Raw genomic sequence first — 27661 nt, forward strand, 5'->3', positions numbered from 1 at the left:
GGAAATGTTTAGCAATTTATATTGGGAAAGCTCCTTTTGGCCTTTTTATCATTTGCTGGTAGAAAGGATGAAGGACTTAATAATCTAATATTTTGTGACTTGCTCTGTAAATGCTTTTTTCTTATATCTCCATTTGATTGGTGATCACAAAGCCTAAGTTCTGTTTCTTCTTGGACACTGCCACAATCTGAGAAAACACAGACAGGAGGCCTAGGCTAGATTTCTTATGACTTCATTGGGTCTCATTGTTTGATTGTACTTGGACTAGCCATTCATGGTCACTGAATATGTCACAGATACATTCAAAATTCAGTGAGGATCTTAGAGTGAGGGGACTCAGGAGACCATTTGGCTTCCTTTTGTTCAGATCCTGCCTCTAAGGTATGATAGGGTATGTAGTTTGATTTAGCTTGCTTATAAACCATAATTGGGTCCTAGCCTTGGGTTGAAAAATTGTGTATATATTTTGTAATCTTATTTCCTATGAATGCATTTCCCTCAGATATCTCATCGGAGAAGGCAATGGCACCCCACTCCAGTACTCTTGCCTGGAAAATCCCACGGGCAGAGGAGCCTGGTAGGCTGAAGTCCATGGGGTCATTAAGAGTCAGACACGACTGAGCGAATTCACTTTCACTTTTCACTTTCATGCACTGGAGACGGCAATGGCAACCTACTCCAGTGTTCTTGCCTGGAGAATCCCAGGGACGGGGGAGCCTGGTGGGCTGCTGTCTATGGGGTTTCACAGAGTCGGACACGACTGAAGTGACTTAGCAGCAGTAGCAGCAGATATCTCATAGGGTGTTAGTGGACAGTTCCTCTAACCAGTCCATCCAAAAGGAAATAAGTCCTGAATATTCACTGGAAGGACTGATGCTGAAGCTGAAACTCCAATACTTTGGCCACCTGATGCAAAGAACTGACTCTTTTGAAAAGACCCTGATGCTGGGAAAGATTGAAGGTGGGAGGAGAAAGGGATGACAGAGGATGAGACGGTTGGACGGCATCACAGACTCAAGGATATGAATTTGAGTAAGCTCCAGGAGTTGGTGATGGACAGGGAAGCCTGGCATGCTGTAGTCCATGGGGTCACAAAGAGTTGGACCTGACTGAATGACTGAACTGAGTGAACAGTTCAGGACAAGATTCAGGAATTCAGGAAATTTCCCACCTATGTTTTTGTTCATTCTCTTCCCAATATTAGAAAACAGAAATAAGTGAAAATTGTTTGTAATAGGAAAAAGCACCGTATAGGATTCGGAGCTCTTTGGATTTGGTTCTGTCTCCATTCCCAATTAGTGTTGTCTTCTAATAAATCAGTTACCCTCTCTGGGTTGCAGTTGTCTCCCATGTAAACTGAGTCAGTTGGACTAGATCAGTATTTTTTAACATATACTTTGGAACAAAAAAGGAAATTTTCCCCTATATTTTTCCACTTGTCAAGGAAATATACCACCTGTATGGTGGTAACCTGCATCTTTGTTATTTTAGCACAACCAAGACTTACATATTGAACCCAAAGTTTGCCCAGTTTATTGGACATTTTGGGCTTCCCAGGTGGTGCTAGTGGTAAAGAATATGCCTGCCAGTGCAGGAGATGAGGAGATGTGCATTCAATCCTGGGTTGGGACTATCCCTTGGAGTAGGAACTGGCAACCACTCCAATATTCTTGATAGGAAAATTCCATGGACTGAGGAGCCTAGTGGGCTACAGTCCATGGAGTACAAAGAGTTGGACATGACAGAGAAACTAAGCACAGCACACTGGACATTTTACACAATATTTTAAATGTGTAGGCACATCATCTATATATGTGTGTACATAGAAACAAAGTGTGTATTGAACTGTGGAGTTGGAGAAGACTCTTAGAGTCCCTTGGATAGCAAGGAGATCCAACCAGTCAATCCTAAAGGAAATCAATCCTGAATATTCATTGGAAGGACTGCTGTTTAGGCTGAAGCTCCAATACTTTGGCCACCTGATGCAAAGAGCTGACTCATTAGAAAAGACCCTATGCTGGGAAAGATTGAAATCAGGAGAAGGGGATACAGAGGACGAGATGGTTGGATGGCATCACCAACTCTATAGACATGAGTTTGAGTAAGCTCTGGGAGACGATAAAGGACAGGGAAGTCTGGCATGCTGCAGTCCATGGGGTTGTAACTGAGGGACTGAACAACAACAAAATTAGAAATAAAGATTCATATATGGACATGGATATTATTATTTGGGTATGGATATGGATACCTACCCCAAGAAAGATGTTTCAGACTATCTCAAAATTCTCTGATTCTGGTTAGAAGAGTTAAGTTTACAATTTTACTTTTTGTATTGTTGGAACTCAAATTTGAAGATTTTGTCTGAAAATCTTTACGTGACATAAGAAAGAACTTAAAGAATAAAAGCTGAGTCATTTGCAAACTTGTGACTTTTGACTTTAAAAGTCTGTATTACCAACACTGGCAATAAAAGAACTGCGTGCTATCTTATAACCACTATAGGGCTGTGAGAGTCAACTTTCTCAAATATCTCTGTGGTGTTTTTCCTTTATGCTTCATCTAGATCTGAAACAAGACCATCTTGAGTATAGCGCACTAAAACTGAGGGCTATGGCTCAACGGATTCCAGAAAACAAAAACTAATATGGCGAAGAAATGAAACAGAAGCAAACTATTCCAATCACATAAACTAAAATGATCTTATCTGTATTTTGTCACGACACCACTAGAAAGGGTTGAGGCCGACATCTCAAAATAATGCAAGATCGTTGTGCAGCACTTGGAGAAAAGTTTGTTTCTGTATTGCTTCCCTCTCAGGAGAAATGTGAGGTTAAATAAAATTATTCCCACAGTTAAATAAAATTACTGTGTAATATGAGAAAAAAAAACAGAAATTCTATTTTCTGAGGGTTTATTTAATCCTATTACAATATTATTCTTATGTGTGCCTGAGCAGAACTTGTTACAGATTGAGAAGACTTAAAAAAAAAAAAAAGATATGAAAATTGCATGAGAACTTCTGATGTTCTTACACTGGTCTAAACAGTAGAATCTAATGGACCCACTTGTAGAAGGAAAGACTTTCTAAAGATAAGATACACTGACCATTATTAACATATTAACAGCAACAACCTGTATACCGGATGTAGTTTGGGATGCTGTCATCTTAGCTAAGCTCCTGAACTCCGTCAGGAAGATTAGAAACACAGGCAGGCTTAAATATTTTCATCATCTTCCCACATTACACACAATATGAGAAGTGAATATGCGTAAATAACTCGGCAGTAAAAGATCTTATCCTTATCCGGAAGGTATTAGCAAATGTCTCAGGAACACCATTTTTTCACTTGAGAATAAAGAATGGCTTGGATGTAGAACTGACATCAATAATTAGGTTTTAAATCATTCAAAGCATATTATTTCAATGAAAAATAATATATACATATGTAAGTATATATATATATCACTATTAAAAAGAAGTTACAACGTTTTTTAACTTGCCAATCTTTGAATAGTAGAACTGATTTTTGGTAGTAAAATTCAGGAGGATAAAATATTAATTGATAGCAGCAATGCTGTCCTGGGCTTATATGGGTTTTCACTCAAGAGACAAATGAGCGAAGTGGCTCACTGGGAAATGTAAATGAAACACTTTTGCAAATTAAGTGTTCAAAGCACATTTTTGCTAAGCATTCATTAACTCAATTTTAAATCAAAAGCTTACCCATTTTTTATCATAATCAATAACTCAGCTCCACCCGCACATCTCCTAACTAATGAGGCACGTACATATTTCTCTCACAAATCAGGGTACTCCTCCAGAGGATAGAATTACTAATGACATTAAGGCGTGGTAAACTTGACAACCAAAACAGCAACCTGTATTATCACCCTGGAGTAAAGAGAGCCCTAATTTCCCACCTTAGAAGTACATTTAACCCATAATATCACCCTAAACTCAAATAAATTTCAGATAGAAAGATAATGGCACAATATCCCTTCCTTTCCAATGTCAAATATCTGGGTACACAGAAATGAACTGTTCAGTGCTAGGGTGCTCCATGTCAAGCATGCATATTTTAAAACTTTTTGCGTATTTTAAGCCTCCTCAACTCTGCAGCGTCTGTATCCAGTTCTGAACCAGACCTGACCAACGGCACAGATGGGAGCGACCACTTTACCTTCTGAAAAATCAATCAGTCCCAGCAAATGAAGCAGCTTCAGAGATGCACATATAATCACAACAATACCCACTGTTTGCAGTCCTTCCGACTCCCACTCAAGAGTCAACATCCTTCAAGCAGGTAGAGGCATCCCAGCCTCCGAACTCCTTCGGAATGGAGGGAGTTAATTAGAGAATCCGAGTAATATCTCGCTTGAAACAAAGACTCGCAAGGGGGAAAAGTGAGCAGCTCCTCAAAGATGCACCGGGCAAAGCAGCAGCCCCCCGGGGTGAGGACCGACCTGGGCTGAAGTCCAGGCTCTCATACTGATGCTGGCATTTGCCTGGTGGGGTCCCTCCACCACAGCCCGCCGGCCCCGGGACTCTGCGCTGCAGCCAGCGAGCAAAGCTGCGAGGGGAAGATCTGTTGGAGAACTGGAGACTTTGCAGTGTCCGTGGAGAGAAGGGACACTCCTAGGAAACTTGCCCGGGAGAGCACAGCGGCGCTCCGTGCGCTGACGCTGCAACCCCGGGCTGGGTGGGTAGAGCTGTCTGCGCGCTAGTTTGCTGCCTAGGAAGCTTGCGAATGTCCCCTTTTCCCCAGAGCAGCTGCTCTCTCTTCCCTGAGCTTGCTCCGCGAGGCAGCTCGACCCGCTCACTCTCGGGATGCTAGGAAAAATTCAATTTTGGTGGTTGGTGTCTATGGCCTCTTTAAAAAGCCCCATGGAAGCCCAGGGGCAGCTTTTCTAGAGAGAAAAGTGCAGAGGCAAAAATATTCATAATTCAGTGGCTTTTTTCAAGCGGGAGCATCCAAGCCGCCGCCCACCTGCCACTCCACTGGGGCTGTTCTGGTCCCTGCTGACACATGATTGAGAGCATTATTAGGGAGATTGATTTAGTCCTCATATTTACAAAAGTGGATGGGGGTGGGGTGGGGTGCGGCAGAGCAGGACCTGGGAAGAACACTGCTGTTCAGTAACTGTCCCCTGGAGGGTGAGCGCTACTATCATCCTTAAATTTTTGCTTTAGCCTGTCTCAGAGCAAAGTTTCACAAACTTCCCTGATGATAAACGTTACTCGGGTGCTTGTTAAAAGAATCTTTTGTGGAGACTCTGATTCCGAAGATTCTGGAGCTTATGTTCTTAAACTAGGAGTTAGGTGATTCTTAGCATCAGGTAAGCGTGGGTCGCGCTTGTCCTGAAAAATCCCACAGGGCGTTCTATTCCGAACCACACCTAGCAGCCTAGGGAGCTTTGGGGGCATGGATTCTGGGCCATGTCAGAACCACACCAGCTTAGTCATTCTGTGGGTTATCTCCTTTGTGCTGAAACCCAGCCCAAGAGTGGTGGTGAAAGGAATCAACTGGGACTCTGTATGTGAAAGGATTTTTAGCTTCTGAAACTCACTAGGAGACATAAGGGGTTTATCAGTAATGTCTGAGGCCCCAGGAAACATTTCCTGGTTCTGCCACTTCTTGCTGTGTGATATTTGGAAGACATTTAACCACTCTGAAAACAGTTCTTGTTCTGTGAAGTTGTGCTTATGATACTTCAGTGCTTTATTTAAAGTTTTCTATTTAAAGGGAACTCTGGGAACTTAGAATGGTCATAATAATAATACTACTACTTTCTGAGCATTTATTATGTGTTCATCCATATTGCTGCTGTAGGATCTTAGTTCTCCGAGCAGGGATTAAACCCATGCCCCCTGCAGTGGAAGCTCAGAAATGTAACCACTGGACCACCAGGGAAATCCCAGTCCATATTAGTCCATTAACTCATCCCTACATCTCTATGTGGGCTTTTCAAGTGGTGTTAGTGGTAAAGAACCCACCTGCCAGTGTAGGTAGTTGTAGGAGACATGGGTTTGATTCCTGGGTGGGGAAGATTCCTTGGAAGAGGGCATGGCAACTCACTCTAGTATTCTTGCCTGGAGAATCCCATGGATGCAGGAGCCTGGCCGGCTCTGGTCCATAGGGTTGCAAAGAGTCAGACATGACTGAAGTGACTTCATGCACACACGCACAGCTCTGTGTGGTAGGTATTATGGTCATCTTCATTTTACAGGCGAGGAACTGGAAGCGTAAAGAGGTCAACTTGCCAAACCTGGGGGTGCACTGTTTGGTAGGCAATAAGCATTCATTCTTTCATTCAGTTATTCTTTAACATTTATTAAGCTGCTACTCTGAGCTATGAAGAGGTCATGACAACCTACTCCAGTATTCTGGCCTGGAGAATTCCCATGGACAGGGGAGTCTGGTGGGCTGCAGTCCATGTGGTTGCAAAGAATCGGACATGGCTGAGCGACTAAGGACAGCACTGAGCTATGGATGATACGTGAATAATAAAATGAGAAATAACGTCTAATCCTATTCTTTGGGGACTTACAGGTTAACAGAGGAGCCAGACATGAAATGTGATCCATAAATGTTCTCTCCTTTGAGTAGATATCTTTGAAGATACAGTGGGAGCACAAGAAGGGAAAGTCAGCTCCACCTGGGGAAAGGTGGGTGGTAGTAACAGGACAAAGACTTTATGGAGGAGGTAAGGATCAATGATGGTAGCTTTCATCAGTATTGGAAATAATAGATCATATACAAGCTTCAGGGTAAGTAGGCTTGGGTTAAATCCTGATTCTGTCGCTTGCTTGCTCTGTGAGTTGGGGGAAACTGCTCCATCTCTGAGTCTCGGTTTTCTAAATCCAAGTTGGGGATGCAGCTGCCTCCTTGTCATGGCTGACACGAGAGTTAACAGAACATGGCGAGCTGAGCCTAGCTGCTGGTGCTCCCCTGCTCAGCACAGGGTAGTTGTGGGATTATGACAGACGTGCCAGCTCTTTAGAGGCTCTGCTGGGTCTAGATGGATAAGATGACTTTGCTCTTCTCTGGTCCTGCTGCTCCTAAGTCTAGTTCCAGTCTTTTTCCTATAAAGACTTTTGAACATCCCAGCCCACAGGGCTATTTTTCTCCTCTGGATTCCAAGAATATAACTGGTACACACAACTTTAGGTCATTAAAACTGGCTCTGAAAACAGTGCTTTTTGTTATGCATAATATGCTTATAGGAGATATTCTTTCTATCAATCTGCCTAACCATTTATCCATCTAAACAGGTTATTTACAGTTGTGTCACCAAGCCAGTGAAGCAGCAGTTCTCAGAAGTTGATGAGAAAATAAATGTTTTAAGTAACCATTCTCTGAAATTCCTGGCAACATATAGCTAGCTATAGGAAGTCAAAAGTTAAAAAAAGCTGCAAAAATTAATTAGGTCAGTCAAACTATAACTGTAATTTTTAATCCTACACAATACTATATTACAGTTGAAAAAAACTGAGGTACAGAGAGGTTAAATGATTTAGTCAAGACCACACAGCTAGAAAGTAATTGATCTAGAGTTTGAATATCTTTTTGTCTGACCTGCATGCATGCTCAGTCATTCAGTTGTGTCTGACTCTTTGCAACCCCATGGATTGTAGCCCACCAACCTCCTCTGTCCATGGAATTTCCTAGAGAATATTGGAATGAGTTGCCATTTCTTCTTCTAGGGGATCTTCCCAACCCAGGGATTAAACTCGAGTCTCCTGCATCTCCTGCCTTGGCAGGTGGATTCTTTATCACCGAGCCACTTGGGAATCCCTTAGTCTGACACTCAAATTTATTATTCTCCCTTTACACCCTTCAGTAGATTTCAACAAATATTTGTCAATTGACCTTTTGATTTTAAAAAAAAAATTTATTTTATTTTTAAACTTTACAATATTGTATTAGTTTTGCCAAATATCGAAATGAATCCGCCACAGGTATACATGTGTTGACCTTTTGATTTATAGAGTTAGGCAAAGTATTTTAAAATTGCCATATCTCATTTTCTAGGAAAGAAATCCCAACCTTGCTTGAAATTCAGATAAAGCACCATGGGTTAGATTTTGTTAATTTCAGGCAGTATTTCCCTTTAGGACAATGACATTCCTAGTGTAGGATTCACCAGCTGAGAGTCTTGGGGGCCCATCCCTTTCCTCTCTACATTGATTGCATTTGTCACTTGGTTTTCTGAACTCTTTTTGTTGGTTCCAGCTGTAGGATCCTGCAGCTCTCAAAGAATACAATGGTTCTTTCACATGCAGCCCCCAATGCAGGATTTGTAAGCTAACACCATTGAAGAGTTTCATTCTTCATCTGAGAAATCTAGGGAAATGGGGAACACTTGGAGAAGAGTTCAAAACGCCCCTTCTCCAAGGGGCGTTTTGGAAAAGAATAGTTGATTGCATATTATTAAAAAAAAAAAAAAAAAAAAACCAACTCCAGATTAGGGTCTATCATTTTGTTGCAGTAATTTTTCAGCCCCAACCCATGTTATTATATTAAAATATGCTCTGGCTTTTCCCCTCCATTCCCAGGCTCACTCCTTTCTTTACATTGTGAGGAGTATCTAGCATGGACATCCCTGGTGGCTCATCGGTAAAGAATCCGTCTGCCAATGCAGGAGACGTAGGTTTGATCCCTGGGTTTGGAAAGACCTCCTGGAGAATGAAACAGCTACCCACTCAAGTATTCTTGCCTGGAAAATTCCATAGACAAAGGAGCCTGGCAGGCTATAGTCCATGGGGTCGCAAGAGTTGGACATTAGCAACTAAACCACCACCACCACATCCAGAATAGGAAAGGTATATCAAAGGATTAAACTAACATTTCACGCCCAGTTTCTCTAAGCTGGGCACCATACTATGTACTTTACATGTATAAATTAATTTATTCTTACCACAAACCAGAGTTAGATATTGTATCCCTATTTCAAAGAAAAATAAAAACCAAGGCTTGTTGAGATTATGGTATTTCCACAAAGTCACATTTAAAAAGGGGGATATTGAGGATTTATATTTGATATACTCCAAAAACTAATAGCCACTAGCATTTATGGATAACTTATAAATGTTAGACACTATTCTAAAATTTTTACACACATTAACCAATATAATTCTTTCATAATTCCCTGAGATTAATATTATTACTTTGGTTTCAAGGAGACAGAAGAGTTGAGATTTGAATTTAGGCATCCTGGGTTCCAGATTCTATGCACCTCACCATTCATCACTGCTCCAGTCTCAGTCCTCGTTGCACCATGTTGAAGGGTTCTTTCACTGAGGCTCTGGCAAGGGATTCTGAACAATTGCCAGAAACTTTTAGGAAAAGTAAAATGTACTCAAGGAGGCATGACCAAACCAATTAACTAGTCTGAAGAAGAGAGAGGATCAGGGAGTACATTTTTAATTTCCTTGCATCAATTCATCCTTTCAGTAATCTTGATTGAGTTAATTTCCCTGAAACATGAAATTGATCATTTCCTTTTCTTTTTTGTAGCTTCAGTTTGAAGTTTCATCAAGTGATATTCCTTAGGTAAGAAATGATCCTTGTACTATTGATATGCAAATATAAAAATAAATATAGCAAAGTTGAGAAAAATGTTAAAGTGAAAGTGTTAGTCATTGATTCGTGTCCTACTCTTTGCCAACCCATGGACTGTAGCGCATGGAATTCTCCAGGCAAGAATTCCGGAATGGATAGGTATTTCCTTCTGCAGGGGATCTTCCTGACCCAGGGATCAAATATGGGTCTCCTGCATTTCAGGCAGATTCTTTACCATCTGAGCCACCAGGGAAAGCTGTAAAAATGTTAAAGTTGGATAGATTTATTTACCTACCTATTTTATCTTCAAAAATACAGGTAGAATGACAATGCACATAGGAACAAGTGAAGTCAAATTTAAATTTAAAAATATTAATTTATATTTGTGTAAATATCTAGACAGCATATTAAACAACCTAGACAGCCTAGACAACCTAGACAGCGTATTAAAAAGCAGAGACATTACTTTGCCGACAAAGGTCTGGTCAAAGCTATGGCTTTTCCAGAGTCGTGTATGGATGTGAGAGTCGGACTATAAAGAAAGCTGAGTGCCGAAGAATTGATGCTTTTGAACTATGGTATTGGAGAAGACTCTTAAGAGTCCCTTGGACTGCAAGGAGGTCCAACCAGTCCATCCTAAAGGAAATCAGTCTTGAATATTCATTGGAAAGACTGATGCTGAAGCTGAAGCTCTAACACTTTGGCTGCCTGATGTGAAGAACTGACTCATTTGAAAAGACCCTGATGCTGGGAAAGATTGAAGGCAGGAGGAGAAGGGGACGACAGAGGATGAGATGGTTGAATGGCATCAGCGACTCGATGGACATGAGTTTGAGTAAGCTCAGGGCATTGGTAATGGACAATGAAGCCTGGTGTGTCCATGGGGTCAAAAAGAGTTGGATAGGACTGAGAGACTGAACTGAACTGAACTGAAATATCTGGAAATCATTTAGATATAAAATAATCTAATCTTTTTATCTTTTACAGGTTTAAAATTGAGGTGCTGAGAGCAGAATTAACTTGTTCAAGGTCAAAGGATTTAGGAAGTGGACAAAACTGGCTTAAAACAGCCCATATTTCATGATTCTGAAACTGTTAATGACAGGCAATATCAGAATGAGAAGTTTAAAAGAGAAGTTAAAAAGCAATTAAATTCTATTGGAAAATTTTTCTATTCTCATTCAATAGGAGTTAAGAGAAGCAAGGCATCAGTGTGGTTAGCATCACTGAGAAAGTTCCATTGAAGAGAAAAACTAATCTAGGTCTCTAAAAATAAGTGAGAGAGGAGGAATGACTTTCCCAGAAGTGTAAATGGACACACACTAGGGCAACACTCATGATGGTGGTGTGGCTGGACTGAGGCCTCCTCAGAAGGCAGAAGAGAAAAATGGTCCTGGGAAGTTGTTGAAAAGACCCCTTAACTTAAGGGATCTTTTAGGGCAGATAATGAAGACAAGGTTGTTGTATGACCTTTAGAGTCTCTTCTAATTTTAAGATTTTCTCAGTGAACTAATGAAAACTATTAACCTTCTGATGTCATCTATTCTATTCCAATCCTTATTTCCACCCTTAGTATATCATATACCTCATTGATAGGTTTCCCAATTACTTGCAAAGATCTGTAAATGTTCTCTGGACAAACTTCCACTCAAACATGACAGAACTCAAGTTATTTTATTTAGCTGCAGGGCTTCTTCTGAAAGGTTAATAAATGTACCTAGAATGCTTTTCTTAAAAATATGTATGCAGCTGCCCATTAAGCAATTAAATATCTAGTCTCCTGGTTTGAGTGTCCCATTGAATCCATGAATTGGCAGTAGAAGTGAAGAATGCTCACTTTGAAGATGCAGATCATTGCCTATCTTCCTGTGATGCCAATATTAATACTTTCTGTCCCCTTGCCAGATACCAGGATCATACTGCCCCACTGCTGCTGCTGCTGCTGCTGCTGCTGCTAAGTTGCTTCAGTCGTGTCCAACTCTGTGTGACCCCATAGATGGCAGCCCACCAGGCTCTGCCGTCCCTGGGATTCTCCAGGCAGGAACACTGGAGTGGGTTGCCATTTCCTTTTCCAATGCATGCGTGCATGCTAAGTCACTGTAGTCATGTCCGACTCTGTGTGACCCTATGGACAGCAGCCCACCAACCTCCTCTGTCCACAGGATTCTCTTGATAAGAATACTGAAGTGGGTTGCCATTTCCTGTTCCACACTGCCCCACTGTGTAGTGCTAATCTGTAACTATACTTCTCTGTTGAACTTTTGAAAGAATAATCCCCTGCCAAGTTTGATGTTCTAGTAAGGTATAATACTATGCTAAAGCCATGTTTCAATGGAACATTTCTCAGAGCTGAGAGACTGTCTCCTGGGCTATACCTTCAGCTTGACTTGAATAAAACTTTTTCTTCACCTGAGTTATAGACTGGTTATTGCTTTTCCACCTGCACTGCTTGGCAGAGTTGACAGGGTATCAGAGAAACCCACTTGAGGTCACCTGGAGTCTTCTTTGAACTGATAACCAACACAGGCCCCTTGAGCCCCTCTGGCTTCCCATCATTCTCCCAGTGCTTTGGTGAGTTCTCCTGATATCCAGACCTCATTGATTTAAAAAAGTGGCAGTTCTGAGTTTTGCCTAAACCATTAAAATTTTAAGACTTGAAATCTTATGGGGTACCAGTATATTTCCTAGGTGGAAGGATTCTATAGGGAAGTTGCTAGACAGAGAAAGCAGAAGGAACTTTTGAATGGACACATGTATTTGTATGGCTGAGTCCCTTTGCTGTTCCTCTGAAACTATCGCAATGTTGTTTGTTAATCAGCTATAACCCAATACAAAATAAGAAGTTTAAAATACACAAACAAAAAAGAAAGCAGAAGGAAATTCTGAGTCAACTGTGTTGGCTCAACTTTTTTAAAAAAATGTAGCTTTAAGTTGGAAAGATTTGTAGTTTATGGTAAAATGAAACAAAAAGGAGGAGGGGATTGTGCTGCTAAACCCTACCAGCTCCTGGATGCACAGCCACAGGGGGGAACGCCAGACAGCTTCATGTACAATGGATACAGTCAATACTTGCAAGTATTTATCTTGCCCCCAAATCACCAGGAGGGGGCTCTTTTGACATGCCAAAACTATTTTCTTACATACTCAGAGAAACTAACTTGATAAAACATCTTTTCACAATTCTGACTCTAAGAGAACAAAAACTGTTCCTGGAGAACAGCTTGAAATTATAACTCTTACCATGTCCTTGAAATGAAAACATAGCCAACACCCCTTGAGACTACAGTCTTGGCTCAATTAGTGGGACCCAAAACTGAGAAGAAAAAGGAAACAAGGCCTTTTTAAATTTCAGCAAGAAAACCATGCAATCTCTGCATCTATCTGGATATATATATGTCTGTGTGTATATTAAAAATATAGTATGTCTCTACCTCTGGAATGTATTATCAAAATTATTCTGTAAAAGAGCTCTATTTAACTGATTTAAAAGTAAGCACTTACAAATCAATTATTTCTAAATATAACATAAATTGGCCCCAAATTTAAAGGATCACATGACATAGGATTAATCTTGAATGAATAAAAAGAAGTTTGTGTTGCTGATTTAATTAAACAGATATGTCTTTAGAGTCATCAATGTTAAATATACTTTTATTGTACCTAGGGCTTCCCTGGGGGCTCAGATGGTAAAGAATCTACCTGTAATGCAGGCCAGCCAGGTTCAAACCCTGGGTCAGGAAGATCCCCTGGAAAAGAAAATGGCTACCCACTCCAGTATTCTTATCTGGAGAATTCTATGGACAGAGAAACCTAGCAGGCTACAGTCCATAGGATCTCAAACAGTTGGACAAAACTGAGCGACTAACACTACGATCAGTTCAGTTCAGTTCAGTCGCTCAGTCATGTTGAATTCTTTGCAACCCCATGAATTGCAGCACGCCAGGCCTCCCTGTCCATCACCAACTCTGGGAGTTCACTCAAACTCATGTGCATCAAGTTGGTGATGCCAACACTATGATACACCTACCTAAAAATAATTTTCCAATTTTTGGTAATTTGAAACTTTAAAGTTTCATTGAATCAATTTAAATGATGGAAATTCATTGAATTCTAGTTCACTTTTAAATAAGATAAAATACTGAAACTTTAATTGCTAAGGAAGTCTATATTTACCTACTTTTGACCACTTATTACAGCAATGTTAAATATATTTGAGACTATTAGTAAATACATTTTATGCTTGACTGAAATATACTATGAAGAGGAATATTTTCCTAAAAATAAATTTTTATAAAGGACTGTATGAATAGAGGAAGATGTATGATGTTGGTAAGAGAAAGTATAAAACATTGACTTTTTTTTTTGTTTTGTTTATTTTTTAAGGACAAAGAAAGTGATTTTGTCCTGAAACTGGCTATTTCTAAATGGAAAACAAAAGAAGGGACAAACTAATAAGAGTATAAAAATTTATGGAAAAGGAACCTTGAAAAAAGAGTTTTATGTGACATTAAATTGAATTTACTTGAGTTAGCGAATTTTAATACAATATTAAAGGTAAAATGGTAGAAAACTAGAATTTGCTCCTTGCCAAGAAAAGGGATTTCCTGGTGGCTCAGGTAGTAAAAAGTCTGCCTACAATGCAGGAGACTTGGGTTTGATCTCTGGGTCAGGAAGGTCCCCTGGAGAAGGCAATTGCATCCCACTCCAGTATTCCTGCCTGGAGAATCCCATGGCTGGAGGAGCCTGGCATACTATAGTTCATGGGGACATGACTGAGTGATGTCACAAGAAGACAAAGTTTTCTTGAAATATTGACCTGCTATTTTGACAACTGATTGTAAAGCTTCTTAATCTCTTATAACTTTCTGTATTTGCCTTTGACTATATTATCATCACTTTGGTTAAGTGAAACACTGCTTATGATCCTACTTCACTGAATGTTTAAAATCTTTTGGTATCTTGGACAAACTTCCTGAAGTCAAACTCTAAACAAAGTTCTTTTAGCCAGGGCGTAGCAGCCAGGATTTATAGCCTGGTCTTTAGACCCTTAATTCACTGTACTTTCTACTGTAACAGGGAACCTAAGATGTCTACATAATCAATAAGATATAAACAAGGAAGGACAAAGCACTGTAGAAGAAAGAGATTCCTCCCAGTGAGATCAGACAAATCCTCAATAAACAGAAGCCATTTTAATTGGCCATGAAGGTCACAGATATCACTTCCCAGGTGATGCTAGTAGTAAAGAACTTGCCTGACAATTCAGAAGACCTAAGAGATATGGTTTCAATCTCTGGGTCAGAAAGATCCCCTGGAGGACATGGCAACCCATTCCAGTATTCTTACCTGGAAAATCCTATGGACAGAGTAGCCTGGCAGGCTACAGTCCACAGGATTGCACAGTCAGACATGATTGATGTGACTTAGCATGCATGCAGGCACAAATACCATTCATGAGTGCTAGCTGTTGCTAGGACCCCAAATCAGACAAACTGATGACTAGTGCCAAGATCTGCTTCAAGTAGCAGCAAGTGATCCTGAGGGCTGTGTCTGAGTACATCTGTTAAGCAAAAAGACTAAGCCTGATTTTTTTTAAAAAAGAGGTAAAGTAAATATCCCTGTAGTTTAAACGGTAAAGAATCTGCCTGCAATGCAGGAGACCAAGGTTCAATCCCTGGGTCGGGAAAATCCTCTGGAGAAGGGAATGGCAATCTACTCTAGTATTCTTGCCTGGAAAATCCCATGGACAGAGAAGCCTGGCAGGCTACAGTCCATGGGTTCACAAAGAGTCGGATATGACTGAGTGACTAACACACACACCTCAGCTCCATAAACAGAGGCCTGGAGAGTTAGAAAGGGAATCATTTCTCTTCTGAGAAGTACATGTTTCCCAGAACTCCTAGTCAATCAGTGTGGTAGCTCATCACCGCTGGAGATTGCTTGAGTTTTTAATTTTTTTTTTAAATCATTGTACTCATGTAATGCCAAAATCAGTCTGTAGTAGTTTCCTATTGCTACGGTAACAAACTATCAGAAAATGGGTGGCTTGAAACAACACAGATTTGTTATCTTACAACACTGGAGGTCAGAATCTGAAATGGGTCTTACTGGGTTAACATCCAGGTGTCAACAGGGTTATGCTCCTTTAGAAGGCTCTAGGTAAGAATTTGTTCTCTGGGTGTTTTTAGGTTCTAGAGTCTGCACACATTCCCTCTAACTGGCCACCTCTAACTTAAGTGCCAGCAATGGAGAGTTGAGTCTTTCTCAGGTAGCATCATCCTGAATCAGACTCTTTTGTCTCTTTCTTTCATTTATTCTTGTGAATCCATTAGCCTTGTCTGAATAACAAGGAAAATCCTTCTTTGTTAAGGTCAACTAATTGGCATTGCCCTGTTACCCTTTAATTACCCTGTCATACAACCTAGCATATCCATGGGTTTTGGAGATTCGGATGTGGATGTCCTTGGGGGAGCATTACTCTGGCTATCATACAGTTACAATATATAAATTACTTTTAACAGAAACACCCCTTTAAATAACAAGGGAAATGCTAACCCTAAACTGAAATCCACAAAAATAAACTGTATTTAACCAGGAGCAAGCCAACTGAGACACGTGTATGTATGTGTGTGTGTGTGTGTGCATGTGCATGTCTGTTTAATATACATAAAAAGAATCTTGTCTTTGAGAAGCAAAGAGAAGCTATAATTAGCATTTCTGTCTTTGAACTCCTAATTTTCACTAAGAAAAGACTCTGAAGAAAGTATATTTGAAAATATTAACAAGGAACAGCAAACAATTTAGAAAATTTAAGCTAATACTCAGACCAAGGGACATTCTACTCTCATGTTAGTGTCAGAAGCAATTAGATGCGGAGCAGGTGTTCTCTGTGAGCCCAGAGCTAACCTAGGAGGCACAGGAGATAGATCCTTAGAGTAGCAGAACTGGGATAGTGTTCCCCCTTTATAGAATTTCTAGGAGGATAACAGAAGATAGTAGAGGAAGAGGCACTTCTTAACAGGGAAAAGGCACTCACATGTAACACTCTAATTAATTTGTCCAGACACCCTGGATGGATAAGGCTAGAAATGAGCTAAGATCTGCATCTATGGAAGTTTTCATTTTTACTTAAAGCTGTCAGTCCTCTGGACATGAGCAAGTCACAAATCTTTAGGAAAGACTTTTCACTGCGATAACAAAGCTGTGGTAAATGAGGGGCTTTCTTCTTTGAAGATCTGTTTCATGCTTTCTCCTGAGGACACTGAATTTACAAGGATTGGTTCTTACACACTTGAGCTAAAAATCAATTCTAACTTTTTCCAAAAATCTACACGTATCCAGGACTTCATTATAATTTTATGTGGACTTTCACAGACTTTGTCTCATTTATTCTTTTTATCAGTCCACTTTAAAAAGGAGAGCACTGAGGTTATGAGGGTCTGGCATATCCAAGGTCAAAAACAAGCACGAAAACTGGGTTTTAAAACTTAGTGTTTGGCTCCATATCCATATTTTTTCTCTAGTATTTACAGAATGTTTTCTCTGTGTTGGAAAGGTGAGAGCTTTTCAGTGATTTATATTATTTTTTAGTGATTTATAAAAGTGGAATAAAAGTGTATACCTCCCAGTATTGTCAGGAGCAATAAATGGGTTAGTACACAGAACAATTAAAGCATTCAGGCCATTGCAGAGAATACAGCGAGTGCTCTATTTATAAGAGTAATTATTAGTAATTTTTCACAAGCCATCTCTGATGTGTTGCTATTATTATATGCATTATATGGAGAAACTGCAATTTAAAGTGGTTATGACACTTAATCACTTTATCTGTTATGTGACCAAGTGAGCCTTGAGATTCCTCTCTCACATAAGCTAGCTTCATGTTGACTTTCTGGGCTTGGTTTTCGGAAACAGCCACTCTCAATCACTCAGCTAGTCCTGGGCTTCCAAGTGAGGCAGAGCCTCAACTAGCCAAGCTTCACAACTGTTCAGTCTATCTGGAAAGGTTCTCAGATTTCAGATGCCTATAGCTCAGTGATAACTTCTGCACTTGAGAAATTTGACCTTCACATTATTCCGATTTCATATCATTCGTGTGTTTTTCTTCATGTAGTCTTCAAAAGAGCTGACACTAATTGTGTGCCATGCAAAATAAAAAAAGGAACTGTAGGGGGCAAATGCTACTAAGAACCTTACAGTCCAGAAGGGGAGGTAAGAAACACACATAAGTCACTAAATCCAAGCAAGAATATTAGTGAGAAAGTGTGCAAAAGAGGAGTGGGAGTTTAGAGGAAGAAAAGGAACAAGGAAGTAGGAGGGTGAGGTCCATTAGAGAATGCTTCATGAAGTCTGAATTTGAGGGTTGATCATTTCTTTCAATGAGTCAGTCAACAGCATTCATTGTCTGCTGCTGCTGCTGCTGCTAAGTCTCTTCAGTCATGTCCGACTCTGTGCAACCCCATAGACGGCAGCCCACCAGGCTCCCTCATCCCTGGGATTCTCCAGGCAAGAACACTGGAGTGGATTGCCATTTCCTTCTCCAATGCATGAAAGTGAAAAGTGAAAGGGAAGTTGCTCAGTCGTGTCTGACTCTAGCGACCCCATAGACTGCAGCCTACCAGGCTCCTCCATCCATGGGATTCTCCAGGCAAAAGTACTGGAGTGGGGTGCCGTTGCCTTCTTGGATTCATTGTCTACTGCTTGCTAAAATATACAAAACCCATCAATTTAATCCAATCAACAAACCCCGTGTCTCCACTATAAAAAATATGTATAAATATAGCTTCCTTGTACAGCAGAAACTAACATAACATTGTAAAGCAACTATATGCTACTTAAAAAGAAACATTTAAAAAATATAACCTTTCTCTAATTCTCACTAATTCTGCTAACATAGCCCTAGACTCAAGCCACTATGTGACACATCTCCATCTGATTTTCCTGCTTTTATTTTCACACCTCTACAATCTATTTTAACACAGCAGCCAAATTAGTGGGTATTTTCATGTAACTTTCTGGCTTATCATCTTCCAGTGGAGAGTTGTCCATTACATTGGGGATAACATTCAAACTCACCATGTTTAGGCCTCTCTTTGATCCTGAGACTAATCTCATTTGGCCCTCACCCTAGATCATACATGCTAGCAAAGTAATGCTCAAAATTCTCCAAGCTAGGCTTCCACAGTCCTTGAACGTCCAGATGTTCAAGCTGGATTTTAAAAAGGCAGAGGAACCAGAGATCTAATTGCCAGCATCAGCTGGATCATAGAAAAGGCAAGAGAATTCCAGAAAAATGCCTACTTCTGCTTCATTGACTATGCTAAAGCCTTTGACTCTGGATCACAACAAACTGTGGAAAATTCTTAAACAGATCAGAATACCAGACCACCTTACCTGCCTCCAGAGAAATCAGTATACAGGTCAAGAAGCAACAGTTAGAACCAGACGTGAAACAGTGAACTGCTTCCAAATTGGGAAAGGAGTACATCAAGGCTGTATACTGTCACCCTGCTTACTTAACTTATATGCAGAGTACATCATGTGAAATGCCAGGCTGGATGAAGCACAAGCTGGAATCAAGATTGAAGGGAGAAATATCAATAACCTCAGATGCATATGACATGAGATGACACCACCCTTATGGCAGAAAGCTAAGAGGAACTAAAGAGCCCCTTGATAAGAGTGAAAGAGGAGAGTGAAAAAGCTGGCCTAAAACTCAACATTCAGAAAAAGAAGATCATGGCATCTGGTTCCATAACTTCATGACATATAGATGGGGAAACAATGGAAACAGTGACAGACTTTCTTTTCTTGGGCTCCCAAATCACTGCAGATGGTGACTGCAGCCATAAAATTAAAAGACACTTGCTCCTTGGAAGAAAAGCTATGATCAACCTAGACAGCATATTAAAAAGAGACATTTGCCAACAAATGTCCATCTAGTCAAAGCTATGATTTTTCCAGTAGTCATGTCTGAATGTGAGAGTTGGACCACAGAGAAAGCTGAGTGCTGAAGATCTTTTGAACTGTAGTTTTAGAGAAGATTCTTGAGAGTCCCTTTTACTGCAAGGAGATCAAACCAGTCCATCCTAAAGGCAATCAGTCCTGAATATTCATTGGAATGACTGATGCTGAAGCTGAAGCTCCAATACTTTGGCCACCTGATGTGAAGAGCTGACTCATTTGAAAAGACCCTGATGCTGGGAAAGATTGAAGGTAGGAGGAGAAAGGGATGACAGCGGATGAGACGGTTGGATGGCATCACCTACTCAATGGACATGAGTTTGAGCAAGCTCCAGGAATTGGTGATGGACAGGGAAGCCTGACGTGCTGCAGTCCATGGGGTCGCAGAGTCAGTCGCAAAAGAGTGACTGAACTGAGCTGAACTGGACCATAATTCTCCTCTCATATAGTCTTTCAATTCTTTGAATAAACTAAGATTATTCCCAGCTAAAGGCTTTGGTATTTCAGGACCCTCAGTGTGGAGTACTCACTCCTCCAAGGCTGTCTCCTTATTTCTTGCTCTTTCTCATCACTCATTTCTAGGCTCAAATGCTGTTTTTTCAGTATTGATAAGCTGTGTCTCCTGTCACTACTGCCAATCACTCTAGTAAATTGCTGTTTTATTTTCTCGATAGCACTCATCACCTTCCCTGAACTATTTTTTTTTAAACATGTTTGTTTGCTCATTCATTTCCTGTCTCTTTGCACTTGTATAGAATACTTCCAGTATGACCTAGGAGAGTGCTTGGTGACTCTAGGCTTTTCACAACTATTTTTTGCATGAATAAATGAGTGGCATAAGACAGTGCTCTTCACTCATGCAGGCATTTGAAACCACATGGATTGCCTCAGCAATAATCATAATCAGAGATTAGCAAGTAGACTTCATTTTATAGTACATTGAGTTCAAGAGAGAAATGTGGGGGTGTTCAGACTATGAAGAGTCATGAGTATCTATAAGAGAGTTGAATGATGAGGCTCTAATAAGTTTTTCTGGGCAGTAGAGTGGCATGATTACAGAAGCCTGTAATCATGTTTGTTTCTGGTCATAATTAAAACAAAAGCAATCACAGCAGTGAGAGAAGAAGACACTTGAGTAGGCTACTGCAAAGGTCTAATTCAGAGGTCACATCAGTAGGTGGAAAGGGGACAGGGATGAGCACAGGCACTAGGAAAGGTGCAGAGATGAAACTGGAAGAACAGTGTGGAACAGATACTGAGAAGAGGAGGCATCAAAAGTGATCAGAACTGATTGTAAAACATGGAGATTTATTTGCTAACATTTTACTGGAACTGACTAGTGAGGGGGAAAAAAAAGGTAGTGGAAATGTATTAAAAAGATGCAAGACTACTACGTGAACTTGAAGTCAAAACTAAACAACCAAAACTTAGGAAGGGACAGAAAGAAGGCAGCTTTAGGTGGGCCCACAGCAGCAGTAACTAGACTCTACTTGAGGAGGTTACATTTAACTAATCTCATTTCCAGGCATCCTTGAGCATGGTATTTATCTATCTCTAAATTTCATATTTAAAAAGGAAAATCCTGCTTGGCTCACTTGGGTCAGGAAAACACCCGTGGATCAGTCAGTTATAACCAGAAGGCAAATCACCTAGGGCAGAAGAGCACTCTCCTGGTTGGTGGTATTTTTAGGAGACAGGAAACTCTTGAGTGTTCAGCTGGCCACACCAAGTCATCCCTGGGTGAAAATGGAAATGAGAACATGCAGGGAGATAAAGATAACTGAAGTTTTGATAGAGTTATGCTTGTGTAATGAGCAGGGTAGCCAAGGAGAGCTTTGAGTTGATAACTTAAGATGTGAAAGTATACCTTGGGAGAGAGGATAGAGCTAGAGATAAAAATCTGGGATTCATCCATTAAAGGTAATTGTTGAAGTGACAAGCGTGAATAAGATATTCAAGGAAGAGGGACATATATAGAGAGAAATAAGAGCAAAGAATCAACATTTTATAAGAAAGAGCAGCGAAGTGTACCAGAACAAAAATAGAGGAATCTAAGAAGATTTTGGAAAGTAATATTTTCATAAGAGTCAAGAGATGAGAGAGTTCCAAGGAGAGAATTGACCACCGTATTAAATGTGGAAACCCAGCCATTCTCCAGGTTAAAGTGTAGTCCTGTTTTGTTAAGTTGCTAAGTCGTGCCAAAGCCTTTGACAGTGTGGATCATAACAAACTGTGGAAAATTCTTAAAGAGGTAAGAATACCAGATCACCTGACCAGCCTCCTGAGAAATCTGGATGCAGGTCAAGAAGCAACAGTTAGAACTGAACATGGAACAACAGACTGGTTGCAAATTAGGAAAGGAGTACATCAGGGCTGTATATTGTCACCCTGCTCATTTAACTTATATGCAGAGTACATCATGAGAAATGCTGGACTGGATGAAGCATAAGCTGGAATCAAGATTGCAGGGAGAAATATCAATAACCTCAGAAATGCAGATGACACCACCTTTATGGCAGAAAGCAAAGAAGAACTAAAGAGCCTCTTGATGAAATTGAAAGAGGAGAGTGAAAAAGTTGGCTTAAAGCTCAACATTCATAAAACCAAGATCATGGCATCTGGTCCCATCACTTCATGGCAAATAGATGGGGAAACAATGGAAACAGTGACAGACTTTATTTTATTTATTTTTTTGGGGGGTGCTCCTAACTCGCTGCAGATGGTGACTGCAGCCATTAAATTAAAATACGCTTACTCCTTGGAAGGAAAGTAATGACTAACCTAGACAGCATATTAAAAAGCAGAGACATTATTTTGCCAACAAAGGCCCATCTAGTCAAAGCTATGGGTTTTCCAGTAGTCATGTATGGATGTGAGAGTTGGACTATAAAGAAAGCTGAGTGCCAAAGAATTGATGCTTTTGAACTGTGGTGTTGGAGAAGAGTTTTGAGAGTCCCTTGGACTACAGGGAGATCCAACCAGTCCATCCTAAAGGAAATCAGTCCTGAATATTCATTAGAAGGACTGATGCTGAAGCTGAAACTCCAATACTTTGGCCACCTGATGCGAAGAAGTGACTTATTTGAAGAGACCCTGATGCTGGGAAAGGTTGAAGGAAGGAGGAGAAGGGGACGACAGAGGATGAGATGGTCGGATGGCATCACTGACTCAGTGGACATGAGTTTGAGTAAACTTTGGAGGTTGGTGATGGACAGCGAAGCCTGGTGTGCTGCAGTCCATAGGGTCGCAAAGAGTCGGACATGACTGAGGGACTGAACTGAACTGACTGAACTGATGCCGTGTCCAACTCTTTGTGATGCCATGGACTCCAGCGTGCCATGTAATCCACCATGATTACAGAAGTGTCCTGTTCACTTTGTGTCCTTGATTACAAGTGTCCTCTGTCCTCCACTATCTCCCGGAGTTTGCTCAGATTAATGTCAATTGAACCAGTGAGGCTACCTAACCATCTCACCCTCTGTTGCTGCCTTCTCCTCCTGCCCTCAATCTTTCCCAGCAAGAGGGTCTTTTCTAGTGAGTCAGCTCTTCACATCAGATGGCCAAGGTATTGGAGCTACAGCTTCAGCTTCAGCATCAGTCCTTCCAATGAATATTCAGGTTTGATTCCCTTTAGGATTGACTGGTGTGATCCTGGCACAAATTGGTTTGTGGTTGGTCACAGTGCAAACATGCAAATATGTGTATATATGGGGAGGGGTATTTGTCAGTGTGTGTACATGTACAGAGGACTGGGGTGCAGGGGAGAAAGGAGAGAGATATTGCTTTAAAGGACTTTCAGCTATGATTATTATGTTTTTCCATTCAGTCCAAGACAATTTTATAAGTATAATTGGCCATTCAGTATATGCCCAACTTTGACACACGTGCAGGGGATACCATCTGCACAAATGAGCTAGGCTCTGCTCTCTTGGAGCCTACAGTCCAATGTCAAATGCAGAGAAGTAAGCAAGCAGTTATTAAATACTATAATGGGAGCAAGGGCTTCCCTGGTGGCTCAGCGTTAAAGAATCCACCTGCCAATTCAGGAGATGCAGGTTTGATCCCTGGATTGGGAAGATTGCCTGGAGAAGGCAATGCAAACAACTCCAATATTCTTGCCTAGGAAATCTCATGGAGAGAGGAGCCTGGCAGGCTACAGTCCACAGGGTCGCAAAAGAGTTGGAAATGACTTAGAGACTAAACACAGCAACACTGAGTCTTTTATGTAAGTTCCTAATCTCATCTCTCATTACTTCCCCCTTCCTCATTCACTCCAGGCACTCTGGTTTCAATGCACCTTGATCATCAAAGGCTGCTCCTGCCTCAAGGTCTTTGCATCAGGGGTTTCCTCTCAGTGGACCAATCTTTCCCCAGTTTTCTACATGATTCACTCCTTTGGCAATATCAGGTCAATATCCCACAATCCCCTTTAAAAGTATTCCCAATCCCTGCCCTGAGAACACACTTGACATGTAGTAGGTGCTAGATAATGCACTGATGAATGTTGCCGAATTCTCTACTCAAAGCAGCAAACATTCATCCATAAACACACACAGTTTTCCTCTTAACACAAATAGATGTAACATATCATCTTTAAATGTTTCATATTTAAATGTAACATTTAAATAGAGTAAATAGAGAAAAAAATACAGATTTCCTCTAGAAGAAAATACTATGAAATTGTTTGAGACACTGCTTATGAAGACACTAAAAATGTAACAGGCACCTGAAGTTCAAAAAATGTTTGAGTGATATGAAAAGGTCACTAATCTGCCTTTTGAGTCCTGAAATGGAGAATGTTTAATGGTTTTTTTTTTTGAGTGCCGAGACAGATCCAGGTATAAAGTTTGGGATTTGAACTGGCCGAGTGGAATTGCTCTACTTCATTGAGAAAGGTGGGATTTGAAGGGCAATCCTTCCTCCTGTTTCCAAGCTCTTTCATGCCTATGGTTCTGTGTGTGAAGAAAGGCATGTAAGTGAAGAGGTAGAGACAGAGCCTGCAGGCTCCTTAAGAAACAACCGTCATTTATTGAGTGCCTACTTTGTTCAAGATATGGGAGCAGAGAGGCCGAAAATATATCATCACCATTTAATTTTCAGAAGGGCTCTGTGAGCTGTATATTATCTGCTCTCAGCAGACAAGGAAACTGAGAGAGGTTTAAAGGGCTTTCATTTTTGCACCAAATTTGTTGGGCTGAGATTGAACCTAATCTACTGTAACACCTCTTTCTCCAAGAAGCGCTGCTTGTTTGTGCTTTGAACCACTCATTCCTTCTTGCTGCAAAAGTAGGAGACATTTTTTTTTTCCCTTAGAAATTGTTTTACAAATGGTAATTTGGTTTCTAGGTAAGTTCATTAAAACCCTTTGTAATGCATAATGCAGCCAGAAGAACATGATTGTTTCTATGGAAATATGTGCCAGGAGTGCTAAACTGCCAACTTAACAAATGAACTTTGGGGATGTAATCTGTTTTCTTTTTCTCAGAGGAGATAAATAGGTGGAAATGTTCCATTCCTCAACACACTCTGTATCCTCTTTGCAGGTACCTTTTGGTTGTGTTGCATTTTCTCCCACCACCGAAGTACAAAATCTGCAAGGTTTTCTATTGCACAGAAGTAAATGCTGAGCCCCAGAGCCAATTTCTCATTTCAGACACTGCAGATCTCAGTGTGCAATTGTAAGCTCCAAAAATGACTCTAAACATGTCAGCCAAAACAAACTGTAATTTGTATAAAATAAATCTTGGAAGTACGTTTTTCTGAACACTAATGCTCCTGTCTAAGAGTGTAGTTGGGGAAGTCAACAACGGGGGGACAGGGAGCTCAGACTCCATTCAGCAGCAGTGCTGTATCCATACAAAATACTAGTAGGGAATAATCAAGATAAACGGTCTCATCTTTCTCTCTTTGCCACTTCTAAGAGTGAGGTGTTAAAGAAAGCTAAGAACTCCTCCTAGCCAATTCAGAACAGAGTTATCTATTGCAGTGCTACTCAAAGTAAAGCATTGGCAGTACCTAGGAGCTTGTTAAAATGCAAATTCTCCAGCCCAACAAGTCTACTGAATCAGGACCTCTGGGGAGGGGTGCAGCAATCTGTGTTTTATAAGCTCTCTGGGTGATAGCAATAAAACTAAATTTTCAGAAACCTTAACTAAAAAGAATAGCTTAAACTATGACTCACAGAAGAGGGTTAAGTCCCTGTAGCATCACTTGATAGAGAATTCTTTTGGGATAAGTCATACAACCACTCTGAGTTTCATGTTCCTTATCTGTAAAATAAAGGATTGAACTAATTGATGTGATAGCCCTAATATCAGAGAAACTTGGGTTACCATTACACGAATCTCTCTTAGAGCTAATGTGATAATGATGATGACGATGATAAAACAATAATATCTTTGCCATGTGTGTGCCATGCACTTTGTGAAGTCACTTTTGTTGACCTATGCCCTTTACTGGTAATTCTTTTGATTTTAGTACTAACAAAACCTAGAGAGGTTATGTAACTTCCCTAAGGTCACAAACAAAGTAAGTGACAGTGCCAGGATTTATCTGTCTTCCCAGAACTGGTATATTTCACTAGAGGAAGGAAAACCAAAAAATCACTGCAACCCACAAGATTGGGCTAGCTGGACCAGTTTGTTTCCTTTAAGGTTATAATGCAATTACTTTGGATACAGTTAACACATATATTGACTTCCTATAAAAGCCACTTTACCTAAGAGTGATGAATAAACAAGGCTGCAGTTGTACTAAGCTGCTGATTTATCGACAACTCTGAGATGTATTGTTCCTCGTGAAAAGATGCAGAAAAATGGTAGCTGGAGAGAACTTTGGAAAGATTATAACTTTAAAAGGTTATTATAGGCAAAAGGAATTTAGGAGCAAAGCAGTTAAATAATATGTCAGAGGTCACATAGCTGCTTAGTGACAGAGATGTGACTGAAATATATCTATCTGAGCTGGTGCTTTTGCTGTTGCTGTTTTATTAAATCAAACTGAATATTCCTTATTTTAGGAGTAGCCACATACTATGCACCCATGTTCAAGGGAAGTGTATAAGGAAAATGGGGTGCAACAGTCTTCAATGATAAGCATGGATTATTAAAACTAATAAGGTCAGAATGATAATTCTGGGCAAAGACAACATAAGCAAAGGTATGGGGTTCTGGAACCAAATGCTGTGTTTGAGGAGCTACTGGAACTCTTAGAAGACTCCACCCTACTAAAAATTACAAAGAATAAATTGGGAAGCAGTTGGAAATGAGGCTGGAGAGGTATAGAGTGACCAGGTCATGAAGGGCTATATATGTTATTCTAATGCATGTGAAATACATAAAAAGTTACTAAAGACTTCATGTAGGAAAATGACAGTCAGATTTGTATCTTAGCTCCCTCTGGCTGCAGTGTGGACTATGAGACATGTGGGGAAAGGAGGGAGGAAGGGGAATCTGAGACTTAAAATAGTGAAACTGGTTATACTTACAATATTTTAGGTAAAAAAAAAGGTAAACCTTGTGCAAGGTCAATTCTAGTAGAACTTAGTACTGGAGGAAGATTTAAATGATTTTTTTCTTTTGAAAGGTAAAATGACCATGATTTAGTGCTTGATTAAATAAGAAGGTATAAGGTGACTTCCAGATTTGTAGGTTGGGTAACTGATAGATAATGATGAGATGGAGAACAAAAAGGGATGCATTTGGTCATGTGGAAATAGTAAACCCAGCATTGAGGTCACTGTCATTAGCTCATCACTACAGGGATATCTGGAGAGACAGTCAACATATATGCTGCAAAACATTGTAATGAATGATTCTGCTTAAAGCAAGGGGGTAGCATGGTCAAGGTCAGTATCCTGGAGCATATTCCAGAAGAGAAGCCTCAACAATTGCTATGTAGAGGGAATAGAAAAGTTGGAAGGAGAAAGGGAAGGCCTTGTAAAAAAAAAGAAAAAAAAAGTTTTCACACTTAGTGAGTGATAATTAAATGCATAGAAGCTGCCTGCAGAGCAGGAGACAAGGGTTTGATCCTTGGGTCAGGAAGATCTCTTGGAGTAGGAAATGGCAACCCACTCCAGTATTCTTGCTTGGAGAATTCCTTGGACAGATGAGCCTGGTGGGCTATAGTCAATGGGA

General features: G+C 40.4%; 1 protein-coding gene across 5 annotated transcripts in view; it reads right to left on the reverse strand.

Annotated features, from left to right (window-relative positions):
* Positions 1-27661, reverse strand: part of KCNIP4 (potassium voltage-gated channel interacting protein 4) — a 1307639-nt gene that overhangs the window by 240843 nt on the left and 1039135 nt on the right. Inside the window, exon 1 of one of the 5 annotated variants that reach the window (XM_027544168.1) lies at positions 4465-4602. The exons of 3 other annotated variants lie outside the window; for them this stretch is intronic. Coding sequence is in view for 1 of the 2 variants with exons in the window: in XM_027544164.1 (XP_027399965.1) it covers positions 4182-4293 (112 nt within the window). In the remaining variant the exon portion in view is untranslated. Of the gene's footprint in view, positions 1-4181; positions 4603-27661 lie in introns of those variants that run through there. One more of the 5 variants, XM_027544164.1, reaches the window with a different exon arrangement.

This window comes from Bos indicus x Bos taurus, chromosome 6, assembly GCF_003369695.1.
Source record: "Bos indicus x Bos taurus breed Angus x Brahman F1 hybrid chromosome 6, Bos_hybrid_MaternalHap_v2.0, whole genome shotgun sequence".
NCBI classification, from domain to species: Eukaryota; Metazoa; Chordata; class Mammalia; order Artiodactyla; family Bovidae; genus Bos; species Bos indicus x Bos taurus.